This window comes from Pteronotus mesoamericanus, unplaced genomic scaffold (genome assembly GCF_021234165.1).
Source record: "Pteronotus mesoamericanus isolate MK-2021 breed Mesoamerican mustached bat unplaced genomic scaffold, CSHL_Meso_final scaffold_1066, whole genome shotgun sequence".
In the NCBI taxonomy this organism is placed as follows: Eukaryota; Metazoa; Chordata; class Mammalia; order Chiroptera; family Mormoopidae; genus Pteronotus; species Pteronotus mesoamericanus.
The window spans coordinates 3,639,882-3,658,513 of NW_026555299.1; the positions used below are offsets into that span (position 1 = coordinate 3,639,882).

The 18,632-nt window shown below is 47.1% G+C and overlaps 1 protein-coding gene across 4 annotated transcripts in view; it reads right to left on the minus strand.

The window, feature by feature from the left end:
* Positions 1 to 8,224: 8,224 nt before the first annotated feature.
* ALKBH3 (alkB homolog 3, alpha-ketoglutarate dependent dioxygenase) overlaps positions 8,225 to 18,632 on the minus strand; it is a 35,213-nt gene continuing 24,805 nt past the window's right edge. For all 4 annotated transcript variants that reach the window (XM_054587125.1, XM_054587124.1, XM_054587126.1 and 1 more), the window contains exons 9-10: positions 10,738 to 10,836; positions 8,225 to 9,812 (exon numbers count right to left, since the gene is read on the minus strand). In XM_054587125.1, the coding sequence (XP_054443100.1) occupies positions 9,720 to 9,812; positions 10,738 to 10,836 (192 nt within the window). In that variant the 3' untranslated portion in view covers positions 8,225 to 9,719. The remainder of the gene's footprint in view (positions 9,813 to 10,737; positions 10,837 to 18,632) is intronic.

The following is an 18,632-nucleotide window of genomic DNA, read 5'->3' on the forward strand; positions in this document are numbered from 1 at the left end:
AGACGCCATCAGCCTTGCCATCTTATCTGCTGTGCCCAGGCGAGGGCAGGAAAAACCCAGTGCTTCGTACGGGGTGGGGGGTGATGGGGGTGTGGTGACAGAACACTCTCAGGTCCTACTTCTTCTTGGCTCTTGCTCTTCTGGCTCTCTCCTGCCCCTCCCCTCTGTGGGAACACCCCATAACTGCTCCCTTACACACTCCCGTCTGCCTCAACAGCCCTGTGCAGCCGCCGCCTCCCAGTCTCTCTTGGCCACGCTGGGCCCTCTCTCCCCCAAGGCCTTGTCCTAGACCCGCCTACACACAAGCCACTCCACCTCCATCACAGGGAGATCTGCCCTTGTGAGCCTTGCCCCACCCTGACCCCAGGTGGGAGGACTTCCTGTCACAACTGCACACTATTTGATAATAACAACTACAGTACTAAGACAGATAGACACGGTCACATTCAGTTCTTAAAACTCTGGTTTTTTTCTCAGCCTAAGAAATTTGCCAAAGCCCTCGCAACAGCAAATGGAGGAGCCGGCTCTAGACCCAGGTCTGTAGGGCACCAAAATTCACACCTCGGCACTACCCTGCCTGGCTGATTCCTGGCAGCCTTTCCTCCAAAGCCTCCTGGTTTCAGGGGTGGCGGACGACAGTATGGGGAGGGGGCAAGTATCTCCTCCTTGAAGTTTCGATAAGGACAGGAACGCTCCAACCCCAGGAGGGAAGAATATAGGAATGACAACACCCACCCTTCTCCCAACCTTCCCTACTCTTTCCCAGGAGGGGAGGGCTAACTTCTCGGATAAAGAGGCCGAGGAGAAGGAACTGGGCTGCGGGATGGGGGATCCCTCTCCTGCCCCCTTCAGCTCTGCTGGCCCGGCCTGCACAGAGTGTGCTTGCTGCTCAGCTCCCGAGTCCCCCGCCTGGGAGGGGGCCACCTGGGAAGGGCTGCTGTCCACCCGCTGAGCAGGCCTAGGCACCCGCCTCCTCCGCTCCCCGCTGGCAGGCTCAGTGGGCTCACAGTGATGCTCCTGGCAGCTGGCAGGACAGGGCCTACCGACTTGTTCCCTTGAACACGGTGTCCCACAGCCTGCACGTGGTGAGCAAGGATCAAGGAGTCTGGCTGTGGTCGTGGACATAAGCCAAGGTCTCTTGTCCAGCATTGTCAGTAATAACACCGATATTTTGACCTCATAGCTGAGTCTGGTGTTTGTTTTCCTTTTGCTTCAGTGCTTGTGGGAAGAAGGGGAGTTATCAGCACCAGGAAACCCAGGCCACACGCACAGGTATCTCTGCTTGGGTCCCTGTCATGGTCTCCACAGGTCTTCTCACCTCCACTCCCATCCCCTCACCCCCTCCTAATAAATAAATTTTCCTAAAAGTCGCCCTCTCAGCCCTCGGGGGCCCCCCGCAACCACAGCCCTCTGCCTGAGAGGTCTCCAGGAACTGATCTGGGCCCGGCTTCCCCTCTCACTGTCTCTCTTCCAGCTCAACACCCCTACCCAAGCCCTGGACACAAGCCACCTGAGTGCCCTCCTGTTCATAAGCCTTCGTGATGCCACTGTGCAAGATCCTCCTCCCCATTCTCCAGGTGCTTCCTCCACCATGCAGCCTTCCCTGGCTACCACCCTAAATTACAGCTCATGTTCCTCCAACTCCCGTAGCACTCATTGCCAGGACCCCTCATTTCACATTCCCTTTATCGAGGTTTTTCAAATGTGTGTCTTGTTTTCTCAACAAATGACTCAAAATAGAACAACAGTGCTAATGCTGGCTAAGATGTACTGAGCGCTTGCTTACTCTATGCAGGGCACGGGACAGCTTCTCCTTCAAGGAGAGGAGCTTTGCAGAATACTGAGCGCAGGGCCTGCCACATTATTGGTGCTCACAGCACGGCATGAGTTTTTCAGATGTGCTCAAACACTGTTGGTAGGAGAATAGGTTGGCGCAACCTTTGTGGAAAGCCATTTACATTACAAATTCAAGGCCTGAAATAATACGCATAGCCTTCTGAAGCTGGGCCAGGACCCCACTTTTAGAAATGTGCTCTAAGAAACAATAATAGATGTGCACAAAGGTTTAGGGATAGGACGGCTGCAGAGGTAGAGAGGCTGTGCTTCCGTTTCTTCAATTGTAAAACAGGGAGAGAGATTGTACCTGGTCCATGGACTGCTTGGGTTAATAAACCATGAGTTAAGACATGTAAAGTATTTAGCACAGTGCCTGGCACCATATTCAGACTCCATAAATATGTTACTTCTTTTAAAAAAAAACTTATTTATCTATTTATTCTAGAGAGAGGGGAAGGGAGGGAGAAAGAGAGGAGGGAAACATTATTGCTGAGAAACATCCATCAGTTGCCCCCTGCATGCACCCCAGCTGGGGACGGAACCTGAAAACCAGGCATGTGCCTTGAACCCAGCCAGCAACCTCTTGCTTTATGGGATGACACCCAACCAACTGAGCCATGCTGGCAGGGCTGTTGCAGCTTTTCACTATTTAAATTGAGGTCTGAATGAGGCCAAATCCTTGGCTTTTAGCTGTAACACCACCCTGCCTCCCACCATCCACTCTCATGATTTCCAAAATCAACAGAACCATTGCTAATAACAAAAACACCGACATCAACAATGGTCAAAAGATCCAACACAAGGGAACTGGTTACGTAACAACATATACAACACGATGCTGCCACTCAAAACCACGTTATGGTACAATAATTACTGTCACGCACCAATGTACAAAGTACGTAGAGAAAGGCTACAAGAGGATGAATGCAGTATGAAGTTACTTTCAAGTATACAAATGTTTAGAAAAAAAATATATACCTCAAAAGCTAAAGACTTGTCATCTCTGGGTTGTAAAGTTACAAATGACTTTCTGTTTTCTTTTTATCTTTCTTTTTAACTTCTTGCGAAGGACACACAACTCCTTTTGTGGCCAGGAATAAAAATGAATTTCAAGAAAGAAAAATAAAAGCCATGCTAGTTTACTTCCATCTGTAAACGCAGGGATCGTGCCTTCCTTTCAAATATCCTCCAGTGCACCTAACACACAATCTGTGGACACAAAGGCCCTGGTCTGCAACAGAATTCCAGCCTGGCAATCTTGTTTCATCTTCCATGCCAAGGCGTTCTGTTCAGAATTTAGAAATGGCCTGCAAGGACAAGAAAACAATGTGACCTGAAGGGATGCCTCTCAGCCTGACTGGTGATCCGCTTGCTGGGAGCCATCAAGATCTGACCCGAGGGGGAAGAGGGGGTGGCATCAGGCCAGGGCGGTGCATTTGGGAGACCAATTACCTGGGGAGCATGTGGTGGGGCTGCTGAGAGGGAGCTGAGCCTTGACTCGAGGCCACTTTGGCATCTGGGAGCTCTCTTCGGATTGTTTTAAAGAACTTCCCAGGAGACGCTTAAGTGCAACTGGATCTTAATATGATCAGCCTCACTTGTGAACAGTTTTCATTTTGACCAAAGCCTCTGGGCCTATGCTTGCTAAATGCCACAGAGGTATGGGCACCAGGGGAGCCTGCCAAGGGGAAGGGCAGGGTCACAAGGCCATCGGTCAGCCACAGAGGGATCACCCACCCAGCATGAGCATTAGAGTTGGGGGTAACAGGGCAGGTGGAATGTTCTACTTAAAACAATTACATCACTAAGGGCATTACTGTCAGGCATGTTATAGTCATGCTCTTGACCCTTCTAAGATCTTGGAGAGATGGCTGCTTCTGTGTCCATTTCACAGCTAAGGAGACTGAGACTTGGGGGCTGACGGATCGGTCCCGGGGGGCTCAGCGAGGAAGGGTAGAGTGGGAGTGGAGCCCAGGTCTGCCTGACTCAAGCTGAGGCTCTTTCCACGAGGGTCCAGGCAGTAATTCTGACAGGCGTGGAGGCTGAGGCGGGGATGGGGGTGTCATGGCTGCTCCCTGATTTCACCCTTGCAGGCAGCATTGTGACCGTAAGAGAGGCCTGCCGCCCCCGCCCCTGCCTCTGGGACAAAGGCAAATCTGGGCCAGGCCTGCCTGAAGTTGTCCAAGTTGTCCAGCTAAGTCCCCTCATCAGCCGGTGCGAGCTCGGCTGGCACTATTTCTGGTGGGGACTGCAACCTAAGGCTGCTACCCCAGGCTGCAGCAGAGATCTCTGCCACATATCGAACTGGCAGGAAGACCGTCCCTGCCACTCCTTGGGAGGGCTGCCCCGGTAGGCAGTGACCTTCTGGGGCTGTCTGTGCCCATTTCTCCTTGTGTTACCAGGTTCTGCTTTTAGCCGGGGACCTCAGAGGAGGTCACAGAACCCCAGAAGGGTGGGAAGCACACTGGGCTGGCACCTGGCTTGGCTCTTCATGCCTTTGGTGGCCCCCAGGTGAGCCCTTAACTCTCCCAGGCCTCAGCCTTCTCATCTGTCCAATGGGGAGGGTAGTCCCTAACCTACACCCAGACATGACTTTGGGGCAACAAAAGGCAAGGTGTGCACAAGAATTCACCATGTCCTCTCTGGCCCACCCTTCCCAGCACAGGGAAACTTGGGGGAGGGCAGAGGACCCTGGGAGGAGAGCTGCACACTCAGGCTCCCCCCAGGATTTTCACCCCCGGACTAGCTGTCTTCTTTTCCCCTTCACTCCAGGGGAATAGAGGCTAAAGGCTAATGCCAGATGGGGGAGGGGTGGGGCTGTAGGGAAGAAATGGGTGGCTAATCCCTTGATATATTTTCAGAAGAAATATTCCAGAAAAGATTTCTCTAACTAATGAGAGATGAGGGAGATACTTCGGTGGGGCTCCCCTCCTCTCCCGCCTGGGTGGTCCCTACGACCTGAACACCCCTGGGCTAGAGCTTGGGAAGCATCCCGCCCTCACCCCCACCCCGCCAAACCCCCCTCCCCCACCCCTGGCATCCTTCATCCACCCATCCCACCAAGATTCTTCAGAAAGGGAGGATACAGCCCCCAAGCAGAGTTGCTTTGGTGGGCGGGTAGAGTCCCTTCTTAGATGGTCTTACCCACGCCCATTCTCCAATCACCAATCAGGAGGGCAGGGGTTCAGACTCCGCCTTTGGAAGGCCCACAGAGAGGCCTGGGCTGCCTTCCTGTTTTAGCCTCTTGGAAGGACGGGGCAGGCAGCCCTTCTGTCTCCACCACTAGCTGCAGCAGGAAAGGTTTTGGCCAGATCCAGTGGTGAGGCATCTGGATTGTCACAGGCTCTGCACGGCAGGTGCTTTTCACCACACGCTCGCCCAAGCCCTTTCTGCAGTGGGAGGAAAACTGCGACCTGCTCACGTGGCCCTCGGCCCTCTAGAGCCCTGGCTGGCCCACGCTTTCCTCCAGGCTTTCTCCCCATGAAGAGAGGCTTCCAGGCTCCCATGCAAGGACCGGAGTCTCTCCCACTGCTTCCCAGCAAATGAGCTAAGAAGACAGAGCCCTTCCAGCCCCAGGAGACTCCAGCTGCTGCTGCTGCTGGGGGAGGAGGCCGGACATCACAGAATGCCTGCCGGCCTGCAGCCAGGCAGGGCCTGCCCGATCCGGCCAATCCTCTAGGGACCTCAGTGTCATCATCTGCTAAAAAATACACCACAACCAACAACCTCATCGGGCCACCTTTAGGAATAAATCAGACTATAGATGTAACAGGTCTAACAGAGTAAACTCTACACCCCCTCCTGGCTTTCACCCTTCCTTCCCTTTCCGAAACGTGGAATTTGCGTCCAGAGATAAAAGCTAGCTGAGTCAGAGGCCAGGACGCTGCCTGAGTAGGCCCATGCTCCTGGAGGCCACATGAGAAAGGGACTTTCCCTGGAGTCCAGGGAATGTGATGTCACATTACCATGGGGGGGGGGGGCGGCGGGGGTGACAGCACAGAAATAAGTAAAATGACAATGCTGTCACACATACCTTGGTCAGCTTCAAGTTTGCTCATTTGACAAAATAATCTTTTAGGTAATGCTGGCTACAATGGCACTGCCTAACTTACCCTGTTTTTCTACACTGCGCTTAGATACCGGCCCCCATGCCCAGCTTTAACACTGAAAAACAGCCCAGCCCAGCCCAGCTTTTGTAATTCAGCACAGCGGTAAAAAGCACCAGCTGGAAAAAGCACCATTAGTCTGTTCCACTCTAATAAATAAACACGTCCCTGTTGACCCCCAGACACAGAAATCATATCTAAGAATGGATTCCAGCAGCACAAAACTGACAGGCGCCTCCTGTGGTGTTCCTTCCAAAAAGAAAATGAGGAGGGGGCAAGGGGACCGCTGTCGACTAGGCCCCTCTGAGCAGAGCATGTGGGTGGAAGCATGTATAAGTAAGGATTTAAACAAACAGAAGGCATTACTATGGAAACATTTGGCTTTTTCAAAGGCATTGTTAAGAAAAATTATCAAGAATTCAGATTCAACACAACAAGTGTTTATGACCAGAAAAGGCAAAGTGGGTCTCAGATATTCTGCCGCCAAGTAAAAGCTGCCAGAACTCAAGGAAGAAATACTTCCGGCAGGGTAGGGACCCATCGCGGTCAGAGCCTTCTCGAAGCCCTCTGACGGGGGCATTCTGCCCATCGCGGCACCCGCCTAACTCTTGACACAAGTCAAAAGAAGGTGCCACGCGCTGATCAGATCCAGGGAGACCAGCCATTCACTAGGGCAGGGTTGCTTCAGCCATGGATGGAGCAAGGAGTGGTTGCCACTGGGAAATGGCAGGTTTCTGAGCTGTGACCCTAACTTACTAGGAATCGCCAGTGCCACCTGTGTCAGTAGTCCAGCAGACAATGTGGATCCTCATTTCCATACGGGGATGCAGTCTGATGCCAGGTGCAGTTGCTCCAAAGACCTGCACTCTGAGGCACATTGCCCGTATGCGACCTGAGCCACTCTCTTGGGCTGTCTGCCGATTGGTGGTGTGAAGTGTTGTGAAGAAGCCTGATGCTGAGTGTGGACATCATTCACAGTCCCCAAATATACTCACAGGTAAGAGTGAAGGGAGGAGGGGACCACTCATCCACCTCTGGAAGCTTCTTAGATGTGGTCAAGAAGCACTGTTATTTGCCAGGAAGGTTGGATAAGAACTTGTCTAACTCACCAGAGACTGGATTCTGCCCCTGTCGCCCCCACCCTCCCCAACCCCTGCCATGAACTTCCCAGGTAAAATGACTAATTTGGCAGCACGGTTTCCGACTAGGAGATGCTAAGTTGAATACGAGAGAGGAGGTATGGATGTCTGCCCTGATGCAAAGGAAAGCCGGGGAACAAACAAGGTGGCTGGGTCCTCAGTTCTGCCAGCAGGTACCAGGTGGGTGGGAGGCTCACCAGCTTTGCAAGAGCAAACACTGAGGCTCAGGGTCCCAGAGATGCTGAGTAGGCTACTCTGCCTAAAATCATTACGGCAGAGGCAAAAACCACAGTTTAGGGATTAGCCTGTCATTTGAAGCCTGGTCCTGCCATTTGTAAGTCCTACTAGATTTCTTAAGCTCTTGAAGACTCAGTTGCCTGGGCTCTACAATGGAAACAGTATCCTTCTTGCAGAGCTGTGGAGAAGGTTAGGGACTATGCATAAAAAGGTCCTAGGACAGTGTGCGGCAGGTTATTAAAGCTCAAAAAAAGGGCAGCTGAAAAACTAAGCCTGTTTTGGTTTTTTTCCCCTCGTGTTACAGCCATCGTATTTGTTTCCTCTGCTCTACAAGTCATGGTGGTGAACACAGCTCCCCCCTAGTTCCTAGTGAAGACCTACCACCAATGAGCTCCAGCAGCAGGGCGCTGCAGTCACCGAGCATGGCCACCCTTCGCCAGCACCTGCAATTCCTGTCTGGTCCTAAACCCAGTACTATTACTCTGTGGCAACCATCTACTTCACATTTCAGAAGGGACATTATTTTAGTGGTGGGAAAATGGCAGTTCTGGCATGTGACAGCAAGGAAAAAAACCTAAGACTGCCCTCTCGGAGGAAGGAACCCGAGTGGCAGCCCCAGGCGTCTGCTGTCGAGTCGGAATTTGTCTCCCTGACAGACGTGGCCGTGATGAGTGAAGAGATCCAATCTGCAGCTGACGCAGCGGGGTCAGGACCCTACACTAGGAAGGCTGCTGTAAGACTTGGCACCATCTGCCAGCTCTTGCATGTCTGGGAATGGAAGAGGAATTTCCCAGTGTCATGTATCCAACTCAGAACCAAAACTGGCTGTACCACCCTCACCAGGTTTTGTTTGTTTTAATAGAAGAGCAAGGAAGTAAATGGAGGTTTTATTTTTATGGCGATTTGTACCTCCCTCACAGGACGACTTAGGAGTGTGATGCTCGGATTTTATAAAGCATTGAGGATTTCTTAGAGAAAGGAGCTGTACCCATGCAACAACATTTAAAAAAAAAAAAAAAAAAGGTGGAGGGACTCCAATACAAGAAGCCAGCAAGCCTGCTGGAGAGCCTGTCAGAGAACAGAGCCTGGCCAGCCATGGCGTTACATCTCCGTTCTGGGGCAGTGCCTGCCTTGCCTCTGGCGCTCTGCCATGGTCACGGGATCATCGATCTTACAGCATAGATCGGAAACAAGATCAAAAGCAAGGCGGCTCTGTAAATTTTCCCCACAGGCAGCTAGGGAAACTCTAACTTCTTGCCCTATTTTCACCCATTTTCTTTTTCTCAGGTTTTCCTTATCTTGGTTTGGAATTAATCTGGCACAGTGCCCTGAAGTCAGAGGTCAAGACAACACGCGCTTTTATGATGCAATTAGGGGCAGCCACTTTGTTCTGTTTTGGGAGCTTCAGTGACATCAGGGACTCAACCTTGAATCTTGGGAACTTGTGTCTAGGAGGAAACTGAGTCAGAAGAAAGCCTTAGTCACAGGGCTGCTGAAATCTAAAGCAAGGAGAACTATTAGGTCACTGAGTCTATCCCCTGCAGAACTGCTCTGGCTTCTATCCGGTTTGGGTTTAAATGACTCCAGTCATTCTCTAGGGGAAACGAATTTATGTGGAACAGCTGTCACTAGCAGGGCATTTGCTGCTCTGAGCCTAAATTTCTCATGACATCAGTCAAGTATTCCTCCCTTTAAGGGGACAGTTTTCTCTTGGATTACAAGTAGGTTCAGGTGGTGGCTTGAAGATGGCCGGCCTAGAGAACATGGCCTTCGCTCTTTATCCCCAGGCCTGTAGCCTGCCTGAGTGTCCTGAGGGAAGACTGTCAGGCAAGGACACAGTTAAATACAGTGCTTCCAGAACATGAAGCTTTCCATTACAATAGTGCACTAGCTGAAACGTTAAGGAGTCAGGGTGAGGCTGACTCCAACAAAGCTCTGTGAAACCACCTCTGTTTGGGTTTCAGCAGCTGTCTGTCTACCAAAGGCTCCAGCGTCACTGACGCATATTTACATCTCCACTTCACTGAAGTCACAAGGAACAAACACGTGTGGATTTATACCAGGGGCAGAGGCCATTCATTTTTCTTCAAACAAAGCAGGGGACAGCAGGAGAAAAACTGCTTATGGACAGAATCATCTGTGAGCACAGCCACAGTAATTTGCCTAAACAAAATATGTGATTTCAAGATGTGATTAGGGACTACTGTTTCTGCAGTAAACATATTATGAAGATGAACTGCGGGCTGGCACTTAATAGGACTCTAAGCTGGGTAGTCAATTCCACCCTCATCTTCCAAACAGCCGAGCCAGAAGATCGGCTGGACCAGCCTTTTGAAGTCTTTTCACGGTGGACGGTTTGCTCAGTCTCAGCACAGCTTCTCTCTCAAAGGCTTCCTTCCCATCACCAGTGCGCCCCTCCAGGGTCTGGGTAGACTGTCCGAAAGGTCAGGTTTATTCTTGGCTCTCTAGAGTGGTACTCTTTGGGCACCCGATGCTAAATGGAAATAGAAATAACTTTCACGTAAACGCACACACATTTTTATTGCAAAGCCATTTGAAACTTATATTCATGAGTACATGTGTTTTGATTTTATCCTCCCTTAAATGAGCAGCGATAAGATCTTTACCGTCTTGTGGAGAAAGGCCTTCCTCTCTTCTTCTCTGAAACAAATCCCACCCCCACTCTCACTAGGAGACACCAGCAAAAGACACGGGATCTGCTCTCATACTAAGTGTTTTTGCATTAATTTGCATACCTTAAAAAGGACCTGCCTTGCCCTGGCCGGTGGGTGGGCCTCCGTTGGCTGGAGCTTTGTCCCATAACCAAAGGCTGTGGGTTTGATTCCTGGTCAGAGCACCTACCCAGGCTGCACGTTTAATCCCCGATTCCCAGTCTGGGTGTAAGTGGGAGGCAACCAGTTGGTGCTTCCCTCTTACATCGATGTTTCTCGCTCTCTCTTCCTATCTCTCTAAAAGCAATGAAAAATTGTCCTCAGGTGAGGATAAAGAAAAAGAAATTGACCTGCCTTTAAAACGACCTGGCCTAAGCTGTGGAGCTATGCAGCTCAATATGCCAGTCGCTAGCTCTCTGAAGCTAGTGTGTTTAAATTCCACTCCCCAGCTTGCCAGCCGCATTTCAAGAGACCCACAGTCGAATGTGCCTAGTGGCCCCCTGCGCTGGGCTGCACAGGCACTGGACATTTCCATAACTTGCAGCAAGTTCTCTGGGACACACCGCTGCTGTAGAGGTCCAGTCTGACTGTCAGTGGTATCGAAACTCCTTGACAATAATGTCACTTTATTGCCTCTTGCTCATTATAAAAGCCACTTGCTTTGTGCCATGTTTACTATAGAAATTAACTGTCAGTCAGGAAGCTGCCTCCACATAGAGCAAATCCACATTACTTGCATGTTCTCACCTGCCAGTCAGCTTGCGTAGCTCCTTCCATGATTAACAAGGTCCCATGATCCAAAGGTATCTTCACTTGTTCCACATATGTGTAGTCTCCATTCTCTTCCTAGAAAACAGCATTCGCTGCACTGAATTGTGTGATCAAGATGCAAAAGAACATGGTTCTGGTCAAAGAGATGGCCGCCTCTCTTCTGCAGGGGTCACTGACTGGCTCTGTCGCTTGGCAGGTGTTTGGCCTTAGGCCAGTTATTTCTCCTCTCTGTACCTTAATTTGGTCCTTTGTAAAGTGGGGGTGATGACAGCACCTGCCACGCAGGGCTGTTGTAAGCCTCGAGCGATATAGTGCGTGGCAATCACCTGGAGACTGGCACACAGTACGTTGCCGTAAGTGCCAGCTATTATTATTATCAGGATCCAAAATGCCCAAAAAAAAAGCCCATTCTGGTCTACGAAAGAATTAAAATTCACTTATAGAAGAACGCTTTACATCTGCTTTATGCTGCACTGTGTTCTGACACAGTGTGGGAAAACGGGCTTTCAAACCAGACATGGGATGACAATTTCTGATCACCTTTCACAATTTATGTTAATTCACTAATCAGTACCTAGGTTAAAACTAGTCACAACTATTCCTATTGTCCTTTGGTGATTTGGAGATCTGTTCCTGTTCTAGAACAGTCACCAGAAAGGTCTTCTGAGAGAAGTGAGCTCTGGCTCGACCAGAACAGTGTTGCCGTTTAAGCCTTGGAAAATGGATCACAATTCCTGAACACCTAGGATACAAATGCCTGGTGTTTTACACTGCCCCTTTCTTCCAGGGAGCTCAAGGTCAAGTCACGTCCAATACTGTACAAAGCTCTATAGCACAGCCTGCAAAACAGCCAACAGGTGGTGTTATTCCTCCTTCACAGCTGACGGGTGCATTACACAACTTCCGTGCTTACAGCAACAAAGAGCATGTCGCGAGCTGAGACTGGGACAGAGCCGAGCCTCCTGATTTCTTCACCTCAATTCTGGGCAGTCTATCCATTCATCTGCTTCACTTCCAATGCACGGGATTACATCTGGGTGAGCACAGAATTTATTTCATTGCAATACTATGTTTATGTTTATTATTGTAGGGTGCTTCTGAGAACATAACTGTTTATAATAACTTCCCCCAGGAAAATGAAAATCAAAACAATAATGAACTTGCATAAACAGTCTAAGGTCCAGGCCCTAACCTTTGGCAGTGACTTTGTAAGCAAACTCATAATTTTTACAGGCAAATGATAAGAGACAATGTTTGAAATAACTTCGTTTCAGTGATTGATTTTAATTGTGTCTGCCACCTTTCTCTTCCAGTCGTGGGAGTAAATCAAAAGCATTTACCCCTGACCCCTCCACCAACCAGACAGCAGTGGGAAGGTGACCCTGTCCTTCTCAGAAAAGCTCCATCTAAGAAAAGCAAAAGATCGCTTTCTGAAATAAGTACTTCAGACAGAGGAGATGTATGTTCCACTGGAGAGAAGACGCGGAAAGGAGTACACTATCCGTGACAGCAGACGGCCCAAGGCTGCAGGGCTTAGGCTGTGAAGTCATTTGCCAGATCAAGGTTTGCACAGCTGGATGCAGACCTGCTGCCCTCTACCTAATCAGGGAGTACAACGGGGTCTTAATCTATCAAGCACAGACACTAGGACAGGAAAGGGAAATGCAGTAGAGAGGGAAGACACTTAACCACAACATGAAGACAATCCTGAGATGAAGATCTCATAGAACATTAAAAACAATATTGCGGGGGTGGGGGGAGTTGCTAAGGCCAGTGGAAGAGAAAAGGCAAGCACTGTAATTCTACCTGGAAACATGATGCAGGGAACAGACCCAGCAAGTGAAAGAGAATTCCAAATACAAGAGGGAAATATCAGCACTGATGGAAAGTGATGTTCAATAAGTCTATATTTCACTTAATGCTCCCAAGATCTGAGTTTTTCAAATGAGAGAAAGCCTCAGGCTGGGTTAAATAAATTCCATTCCATATAACCATGAGTTGGACCAAAAAGTAGAAGAGTGTGAGCCTTCACTTGGGCGAGAGCTACTCTAATCCAGTCCCCAAAGGAAAGAGCAACACTCTGTGGAACCACTGTGAAAGGCGATTCCATTGCTTTGAGGCTTGTTATTTGTTCCTTCCAACACCCTGGGCTTAGAAAATGCTTTCCTGATTTGCAGGAGATAAAAAAAGAGGGCAAGGGAACACCAAGCTCACAAAGGTTTCCTTCTCCTGAGGCTAGAGAGGCAACAGACTGCAGTGCCACCAGCTGAACCTAACCGAGAGGCACAGAGACTTTTTCCACTCAAGAAGCAGAAAAAATGCCAGAGGAGCTCACAAGGCTGCGCATAAAGCCTCCAGCTGATAACGGAGATAAGCAGCAGTGGCGGCACAAGTGTGACTGTTTGGAGGAGTGCTCGCAGCCATCTGCATGGCTAAGGTACCAAACGGCGTCTTCGTAATCCTTTGGATTTACTCGGGTCTTTCTTCAAAACAAAACAAAACAAAAAATAAAACACGTCCATGTAAAACCCATGGCTTAGGATAAAATTTTCCATCCCTGATCCCAGTTAAAAGAAGCTTTTAGGATCACAGTCAGTCTACAGGGGAGGCTTTATTTGTTGCTGTACTTGTTTTTCCACACATTGGAAATCTCACACGTGAAAAAAGGAAAAAATATGTATTTTTATATTTGTGCTGATCATTCTCACTTCCTCCCAGCCAAACCCAGTTCATTTGAGGACTTAATCACCATTTCCAAGGAATGACAGGGCTTCCCCAAAGTTCCACAACTCTCATGTCCGCTTCACCAAGATATGAGCAGTTCCCTTTAGAAAAATGTTATTTACGAAGAAACGTCTGGGTCTATATATTTTATTTTAAAATTTTTACTTATTGAGTTTGGGGGGCCGGAGAGAAAGAGAGAGAGGAAGGAAGAGAGGAAAACAATGATTTGTTGTTCCACTTATTTATGCATTCATTGATTCTTGTATGCGCCCTGACAGGGGATTGAACCCACAGCCTTGGCATATTAGGACGATGCTCTAACCAACTCCTAGCCATTTGCCTAGCCATGGCCTCTAAGTCTATTTATTATGTCATTATTAACCACCCAACAGAGAGGAAATTTAAACATTCTTTTCATTGAAAAGATAATGCCACACTTTATGTACATAGATTTTTCACGTAATTACTCCTTCCTTGTCCTAAAAAAGTGTCTTAGAAATTAAGAATAACCATCAGTGCTTGAAAATCTTCATTGGCATAGTGTTTCTTTCTGTTATAACATTAACATAATTTTATTAAAATATGTAATGCTCTTATAATTACTTGTTCAATGTCTACCTTCCTATTTCCTGACGAAACACACAAGGGGAGGACTATGCGGTATTGCCCTTTCAAAATATGCTCCGTGCCAGTTATCACATATCAAGAAATATGTGCCAAATGGCTGAGGGAGAGCACGAAGAAAATATAAGAATCACCTTTAATCCTACCACCTAGAATTCATACAGCACACATACAGGAATAGTCTATTGATATAACCATGTACTCTACATTTTAACACTATATTGTGAGCATTTTTCTATGTCTTAAATATACAGTATTTCAAAAATATGGCTATATGATGCTCCTGGGTCTGAACACATCCTTCTTTCTTTAATCTCAAAAATATTTTTTGACCACCTGTTTACATTAGGCACTGTGCTAGCAGTAAGGGTACAGCAGGGGCACATGTTCGGAGAGTGAAATTTTCCTATGCAGGTACTACTTAAAAAAAAAAAAAAGAAAGAAAGAAAATGCTATTGCACACAGATCTTGGACAAAATATTTCTGAGTCTCTTTCTAGGATGTATTCTTAAAAATGGAATTACAGGATCTAAGGGCACGAACTTTAAGGCACTTTGAGTTATACCACCAGACTGCCTTCTTTACAAGGTTGTGGCAATTAATGATTCCATCATGAAAAATGATAGTGTCTATCTTGCCGCATCACCCATACTGAACATATTCAACTCACAATGACAAAAAAATTTAGGGAGAAATGGCAACTTATTCTTCAAACAGAGTTCTTTAATTAACCCAGTCAACAAATTTTCACATGCCTATTTGCTGTTTGTATTTCTTCTGCTGTGAACTCTCTGTTCATACTTTTGTCCACTGTTTTATGAAATGTTAACATTTTTTTATTATTCTGTAACCACAGAAAGATGTTTTGCCTTTGTCTGCCATACTTTCTCATTTTCTATTTGCCTTCTGTTTATAATAGCAAATATTTTTTTTATTTGCTATTTGCCTTCTATCTGTGTTTTTGACGGAGAGTAGCCCCAATTTTTTAGAGTCTACTCTACTGACCTTTCTTTGGCTTTCTGCCACAGTATTTTGTTATTTTTAATCCTCACCTGAGGACATACTTATTGATTTTAGAGGGATGGGTGGGTGGGGGGAGAAAGAGAGATACATTGATTTTTGCCTCCTGTACTCACTCTGACCAGGGATTGGACCTGCAACACTTTGGCGTGTGGGGCCGATGCCCCAACTAACTGAGCCACCTGGCCAGAGCTTTCCTCCCCAGTTTTTAGGCTTAGAAAGTCTTTTCCCACCCTGAGGAAAGTTAAATATACAACTGCATTTCTTTTTAGTTAAAAAAAATTAAAAGTTTACATTTTTTTAGATTTAATTCTTTAATCCACCTAGAGTTGTTTCTTTTTTCTTTTTTTCCCAGTCTTCTTTTATATAACAATTTCCAAGTACTTAAACCAAGGAACTTGCTGGACTTTTTGAACAGGATCAACCAACGGTGTGTTGCTCAGGTGCCAGGCTTATTAGGTACTATTAATAACATTACTGCTAATCTTCATTACAATCCTGTAAGGGAGGTTATATTATTCATTTTTCTTAAACCAGGGAGCTGGAAGGAAAGTACATTTCCAAGGCAAAAGCTGGCTGGTGCAGGTTGGGCTAGAACTTGACCTTGGCTCTAAAGTCTATATAATTTCCACTATGCTGTGCCCTCTAAAATGATCTCTATTCCTTCTGAAATCCCGTAATGTTTCCTGTCCTAATTATAAGACATCCTGACTACACTGTAAGGGTCATAAACCCCAGTAAGGAGCATAAACAAGGGGTGTGGGCAAGTGCCACACAGCGGGGAATGGGGGCCACGGAGGGTCTGAGAGCCCGGGCCTGGGTACGCGGGCAGCTGCTCTGCAGCCCCAACTCCCGGTGCCTGCCGGTGTTGCTCGATCTGCGTTTTCCAGGGAAGCTGATAAGTGGATTTCTCATGTTAAATCTCCTGAGTTATAAATTTTGGCAAATAACTCAGTTTCTTTAAAAATACTGGATAGTATAAACAAAACTCTGAAGACCAGATTCAGCTCAAGAGCTGCTCAGCTGTGCTGCCAATGGACCTATCAGATGACTCCTCCTTTTATGCCCATGTCTTGTCATCCTTTGTCTTGACATCCTGCCTGGCCTCTAAGCCCCTAAGCAAGGCCTGTCATCTGCTGGGCTTCTTTGATGCTCCCTTGGCCATTCCATATGGTACTGCCTGATAGAGAGGTCAGGACACACATGCTACTTCATCTTCAATAATCACAGTCTTAATCTCAGTGACCCCCAACTCAACCAGAGGACCGTTGAAAGAAAAATATGTTCCTGAATGAGTAATCTCAGTCACCAAGGAAACATCTGGTTTTCCACGTCATCTCTGATCCCACAGATAAGCTACTTACCTAAAAAATTTTCCATCTTTTTACTACAAAGACGCTTATAAAAACAAAACACACATGAGCAAAGTAGAAGCCTGCTACTCATTTCCCAAGCTCACAGGAAGCTGTTGACATATGGTTGCTATTATTAGTTTCTGCATTGGAGGCACCAAGAAAGGCTTCAAGGCTACTGTGGGCCCTTGAAGCCTGGAAGGGCTTAAGTTAATGAGAAGGTGGAGAGCATGCTGAGGAGCACAGAGACACTTCAGCAGAATGGTGCAATCATACAGGGAACAATGAGAGACCAAAGCGAGTTGAGCAAAGATTATGTGACAATTTGACAGTCTGGATAAGGAGCTTACATTTTACCCTTTTGTCCAGGAGGAGCAAATAAAGATGTCTGAGTTGGAAAACAAGGTGATGAAAGCAGGGAGCTCAATCTTGGCTCTCTGTTCCTCTTTCTCTATTCCCTTGCACTGAATAATAATGCTTTACATATTATCTGTATTATTAGTTTCAGTTCATTTCAACAAATAGTTTCTGAGCCATGTTGGGCAGGCAAGCCAGTTAACATCGCCTCAGCCTCCTCTTCTGTACAATGGGGGTAAATAATAGCAGCATCAACTTCATATGATTATTGGAGGATTACGTGTAAAGAACTTAGAACAGAGCCGGACACGGGGTCAGCACTCTACACCTGTAATTGATCATTATCATTTTTCTATTGTTGTTACTCTGACAATTCCCAAGTGATGTTTCTAGTACAAGCCTGTAACCTGACCTCCACACTCACCCAGCGGCCTACTTTACATCTGAAAGTCTCAAGGATCTCAAACCTAGCACAGAGAAGAAGGAACTCTTGATTCACTCTACAAATTCTCCTTAAGGTGGAGATCAAATGCAAAAATACCTACTCTTCCTTCATCTGGCAAAATAGCACCTACATCCACCAACTGTTCAAGCCAGAAACCCGGGAGTCTTTCCTGATTCTTGCCCTCACCTCTCAATTACCATTGGCAAGTTCTGTTGGTTCTCCCTCAAAAACATACATCAAATTCATTCATTTCTCTTCAACTCCACTGCCACCGTAAGCCAAACCAGCAGTCTCTCACTGAGAATACTGGAGCCACATTTTACTTAAGTCTCCTGCTCTTGTCTCTCCCCCAACTCCTCTTCACACTGCAGCCAGAATGACCGTTTACAATGGAAACCAGGCCATGTCACCACCTCATTTATTCCCATTGCACTTAGAATAAAATCCAAACTCAGAGCTCAGGATCATCATTTCTCTCGGTTCATTTGACAACTGTCTAGCTCCTGTGACCCCCATGAGGGCAGGGTCCTTATTTGTCACGTTCACTGCTGTTGCTCCAGAGTTGAGCACAATCCCTCACACATGGTAGGCACTCAATTTATGTCTGTGGGGGGAAGGAGAGGAGAAAGAGAGAGAAAATGGACTATTCTGAAAGTATCTGGCATCTGGGTACCAGATAAAACTGAGGGAAAAAAGACTGGAATTATGGACACCGGGGTGGAAAAGGGTCATTGTTAGAACTCTGGACACATGGTAGGAAGAGCCTGGGATGAAGATGGCCACTCTGAGAGGGATGAGTTCTTCCAGCACTCCAAGGATTAAGACAATTTGGGAATTGAAATACTTAAAATAAGAGAGCAATAAAGAACTGAAAATAACTCATGTTTTTAACCTGACCAAGAGAACAGTGAGATCATGAACATAAGTGGACTTATCAGCAGGTAGAATTATGGTTTTTCTGAAAGAACAATAACGTGATTTTATAATTGCAAGTTAGAAGTTACAAGTGCTGCCATAACAGAACATGTCTTATGAACATGCACAAAGTGATGACTGGAACTTGAGATAAAAGTCAAAGCTGGACATCAGAGATTCAGAACTCATCCCACCAAAGAAGGACTGGTTGAAGCCATAAGAACAAATGAGATCTTACTTATTTACTCATTCATTCCAAATACACTTACCAACATTCTCATTCTCTCTCTCTCTCTCACACACACACACACACACACACACACACACACACACACACACGAGTGTGCACACGCGCGCACACACATTGTTAAATGCTAGGGACATAATATTGGACATAATATTAAGACAGAAATGGACGTTGGCCAATTGCCATT